Here is a 4,591-nt window from a genome sequence, read left to right as displayed (position 1 = left end):
AGGCGCAGGTGGGAGTCCCTGGGCGCGGGCGCCCGGCTTGGCGAAGTCTCGCTCTGGGACAGGAACGGAAGTCTCACGCAGCAGTGACTCCTCGACTCTGCTGTGGTCGTCTGGAAACTGAGACGGAGACCACCCACCTGCTAGGCTAACGCACACGTTTCCGATATTCCCGAAACGTCCTGTCGCCAAGCCCGGCCTTCCCCGAGTCCCCTCTCTGAGCTGTGTCCTTCCGGTCTACGGAGTACGTGCGGGTGGCCGAGGTTCTGTCAGTGCTGTTTCCTGAGTTCTGTGTTCTTTGTAGAGATGGCGGTTCTTCCCTGCCACAGGATGTCACCTGACTCACTGTGATCCACAGTGTGAAAGAATCCTTGTGTTTTCAAAGAAAAAGGTCCTGATTCTGTTGAGAAAATTGGGCGGTGGGAAAGATTCACTATTCCCCGCAGTGAGGGGAAGGCCGGTGTCTGGGGTTCTGTCACTGCACTGTCACCCTCCCCTGCAGCTCTCACGGGGTGACATCTCGCTGCACCGTCACCTCCCCCTGCAGCTCTCATACCATCACCCTCCCCCTGCAGCTCTCACGGGGTGACATCTCGCTGTACCGTCACCTCCCCCTGCAGCTCTCACGGGGTGACATCTCGCTGCACCGTCACCTCCCCCTGCAGCTCTCACGGGGTGACATCTCGCTGTACCGTCACCTCCCCCTGCAGCTCTCACAGGGTGACATCTCGCTGCACCGTCACCCTCCCCCTGCAGCTCTCACGGGGTGACATCTCGCTGCACCGTCACCTCCCCCTGCAGCTCTCACGGGGTGACATCTCACTGCACTGTCACCCTCTCCCCGCAGCTCTCTACGGCGTGCTATTTGAGGAGAACAAGGAGGCCGCCTTCGCCAGCTACCGCCTGTGGGAAGCGCTGGGATTCGTCGTTGCCTTTGGGTACAGCACGTTCCTCTGCGTCTACGTCAAGCTCTATGTCCTCCTGGGGGTCCTGAGTGTCGCCATGGTGGCTTATGGCACCGTCGAGTATCTGGAGTCCAAGAACCCAGTCGGACCGCTTGCGCCAAGACAGGAGAACCAAGAAGAGGTAGAAGAAATACAGACAAAAATGTGAACGCGGCCGCCCGTGGGGCACCCGGAAAGCGTCTGCGGAAGCGTTCGGCCTGGAGACCCTCGGGAGGACAGTCGGCCTTCACCGGGCTGCAGCGGTGTTTGCGTCCAGAAGACATTGAGTGATTTCACTGCTTATGTGCTTTCTACTCTGGCGAATTTTTAGTCCATCATCTTACCAATAGAGATCAAGAGTATCTATGAAGGCATCAGTTCATTTCATTTTAGATACGAAAGAAAAATGTTTAAAGTACAATCAACCGATGAGAACCTGCCTAGAATCATAGACTCAGCCTTATTTCTGTTGATGTTTTAGGAGTTGGGAGGCTACTTAAAATGACGTAGTCTAACCCCGTAATTTTATAAACAGGTAAACTTAAACTTCTAATACCGCGCATTCTACAAACAGGCCCGAACCAGCCCCCCGGCTAAAAGCCAGACTAGAGTTGATGTCTCTTGAAACTTACGGAGTCTGAGTTGCTAAATAAATTCACTTATTTTGTGGACTTACCTCCCGTCCAGATATTTGTATTCTAATAGTCACATGGATCACACACTCACACACCATCATCATCATCGATAAGGTATTTGTCGTGTCGTAACCACTGGACGTCTTTGAGAATAATTTCAAATGGGACACACCCTAGTAAGACTGTCCGTGATGATGCTGGGCGTGCAGTGTGTGTGTGTCGCCTGCTGCGTCCACCAGCACGGTGGCTCTTCTCTCGCTGGCGCGTGGTGTCCGCAGCTCTGCCCACCCTCCCGTCCCTGGGCCCCTCTTTGCTTCCCACGGTGCCGCGTCCGCCGGCAGCTCTGGCCACGGTGCTGCTGCTTCCTCTCCCCTTGCACCGAGACACCTCCGCCCCGTTCCTCCTGGGTTCCGGCTCCCAAGGCTGCTTCTAGCGCCGCTGGGAAGGCAGCTCCCCGTCTACATTTAGTCACTACGTTTATTTTTTATGTGAGCACCCCCCGCTCCCACTGGAACTACAGCTCTCCAGCGTCTAGCACAGCACGAGCAGGTGCCCGAGGTCCAGCGCGCGAGGAAAACGGGCCTCCTGGGAAGGCGGTCGGCACTGCCTGGTTCTCGCCCTCAGCACTGAGCCCTGGGGCGGACACGGGCCTCTCTGGAGTCGGGATGGGGAGCAAATGCGGACGCGGCCTCTCTTCGTCCAGCCCGCGGCAGCCCAGTGAGGACACAGGCGGTGATCAGATAACTGTGAAATCGCAGCCTCCACCGGCTGATGTTTCACAGCCTCTCAAACGCCACCTGCCCCAAACCGAGCTTGGCATTTCCCTACCTGTTAGAATCCGCCCTCCATAGCCCGTCCCTGACCGCCGCCTGTCCTGTCATCAGGCTGGACTGCCCCTAGGGCAGGACGTGCCTTCTCTCCCCACCTGCCCACTGACCAGGGAGCCGGCCCAGGGGTTCCCCCTCCGGTCGTCTGACCAGCAGCCTCTGTCTGGTGCACGGAGCCAGGACTACGTCATACCCCTTCCCTCTCAGATCTCTCCTGGCCACCGTCCTTCCTGCAGGCCTTGTTCCCCCCGCCGCTGCCCCCGGGGTCTTCAGCGAGAACAACTCTGCTAAAGCACGGCACCAATGGCCTCAGGCCTCTGTGCAAACCTTCGACGTTCTTCTCCCTGTCTGAAGATCACAGTCTTAACTCCAGCCGCCCTGTGGGGTTAAATCCTGCCCCTGTCTACCGCCCACCCCTCTCACCACACTCACTCTCCGGTGCTTCCCGTAAGTGTCTGGCTCTTTCCCCGGTGGGCCCTGAGCCCACACAGCTGCCTGTCTCTCCCGGACACGGAGGAAATGCCACCAAGGCCTTCAGGTCTTCAGGGGTCTGCAAAAAGCCAGCGCTCAGCGTCCTCTGGCTCCTGCAGCACTTTGCTCCCCTTCTGCTGCCAGTGTCCCCCTGTGCGGAGGGCCACCCCTTCCCGGTCCCCACAGCACAGAGCTGATGGATATTTGTGCAGAGGCCTCCCTCACGCTGGCCTGGGACGTGCCTCCAGCTGGGAGGTTTCAGATGTTGTGAGTAAATGACGCGGTGCTCCTGGGTGCAGACCAGGCCGAGACAAGTCTGATTCGGACTGACCTTCGGTTTCTCAGGGTCAGAGCCTGTGGAACCTGGAATGTGCTGATTTAGTCAGGGACCCCACGTACCTCCTGGGGCAGCAAGGCCCTTGCAGAATATTCTGGAGACGATGGCCCAGGCCTGGTGCCGGCGAGGTGGGAGGCCCAGCAGGGAGGGACCCCACGCCTCGCGGGAGTCAGGAAATGCATGCGTGTGGTCTGGGGAGGCCGCTGGAGACGTGTCCAGATCACAGCGAGGAGGGCCGGGGTCCCCGCCCAGAGGCAGAGGGAAGCGTGAGAAATCTTGATTTTTATTTCATTTTAATTTTTTCAGGGAGGTGGGAGGAAGGCTCGCTGGTCTTCTGCGTTAGACGTCACCTACTGCCTCGGGTAGCCTGGCGTTGCGCGTCCGAACGAGCCGACGGGTGGACCAAGGGGGCTAAGGAGACGCGACAGTGGCCAGAGCCGTTGCTGGAGGCCCGAGTCCCTCCCTGGGACTGGTTTCCACGAGGAATATTCTGCCCCACGGGTGTCGTGGCAGACACGCAAAGCAAGGTGGAGAGGCCCCATCTTGGACTCCAGGCCCAAACACCGTCCTCCCCAGTTTCAGGGCGCAAAGACCTATTTCAGTTTAGCATGGGGTGGAGCAGGGCGCATTTCCCCGTGTTCTGAACAGAGCTTGCAGGTTGAAAGATTCCTCTTGAGGTTACAGGATCGTCGAATTCTGACCGGATGACTGAGCTCATTACCGTGCTTTGCTACTGTCTACGGGAAACGTGCCCGACCCTCTTCTGACAGGAGCCTGAGCCTCCTCCGAGGGGGAGGGTTTCCAGTCTGGCCTGACACAGGGTCTGCTTGTTCTGCGGCACATCCGGGGCTCGCTGGCTGGTGCTGCAAACGCTCCCAGACGCATGGGACTGTCCCACCTGCCGCGTGTCCCCCAGCAGCCTGGGCACCGCGGTCTCCCTGCCTGCTCGCACTGGGGACTTTTCTGCTGTCTTCATCCTTTGGTCTTTTTGACAAGAAGTGTCTGTGGAGGTGCCCACGTCCCCTGTGAGAGCCCCGGAGAAAGAAAGGGGACTAGATTCCCATCCTTGCCCGGTCGGTGGGGGAAGTGCGTGGACAGGTCCCTGGGTGATCTCGGAGTGGCCAGCCTGGCAGGTGGGAGCTTGGGGACGTTGCGTTGGAGTGCACCTTCAAAGCACGTTACTCAGTCTTACTCTTTCTCAGTATTCGACGTGTAAGATGGGAACGTTCCTACTTCACAAGGAATAATTAAACGATGTGTTATTGTAAAACACCATAAAGAGCCATACAATGGAACAGTTAGAATAACCATCGCCTCAACCAAGGTTAAAATACAATAATTTTTTGCAGAGCTCTGAACTGCGGTGGAGTTCTACAAGCT

The 4,591-nt window shown here is 57.9% G+C and overlaps 1 protein-coding gene across 14 annotated transcripts in view; it reads left to right on the top strand.

The window, feature by feature from the left end:
• Nucleotides 1-1,627, top strand: part of UNC93A (unc-93 homolog A (C. elegans)) — a 26,208-nt gene extending 24,581 nt beyond the window's left edge. For 12 of the 14 annotated variants that reach the window (XM_012659290.1, XM_012659288.1, XM_012659283.1 and 9 more), the window contains one exon: nt 845-1,626. In XM_012659290.1, coding sequence (XP_012514744.1) covers nt 845-1,110 — 266 coding nt within the window. In that variant the 3' untranslated portion in view covers nt 1,111-1,626. Of the gene's footprint in view, nt 1-844 lie in introns of all 14 variants that reach the window. The other 2 variants (XM_012659294.1, XM_012659293.1) reach the window with 2 other exon arrangements.
• The last annotated feature ends 2,964 nt before the right edge of the window (nt 1,628-4,591 follow it).

Source organism: Propithecus coquereli, unplaced genomic scaffold (genome assembly GCF_000956105.1).
Source record: "Propithecus coquereli isolate 6110/MARCELLA unplaced genomic scaffold, Pcoq_1.0 Scaffold601, whole genome shotgun sequence".
In the NCBI taxonomy this organism is placed as follows: domain Eukaryota; kingdom Metazoa; phylum Chordata; class Mammalia; order Primates; family Indriidae; genus Propithecus; species Propithecus coquereli.
The sequence above is the reverse complement of the archived record's forward strand: the minus strand, read 5'-3'. Positions and strand labels throughout refer to the sequence as shown.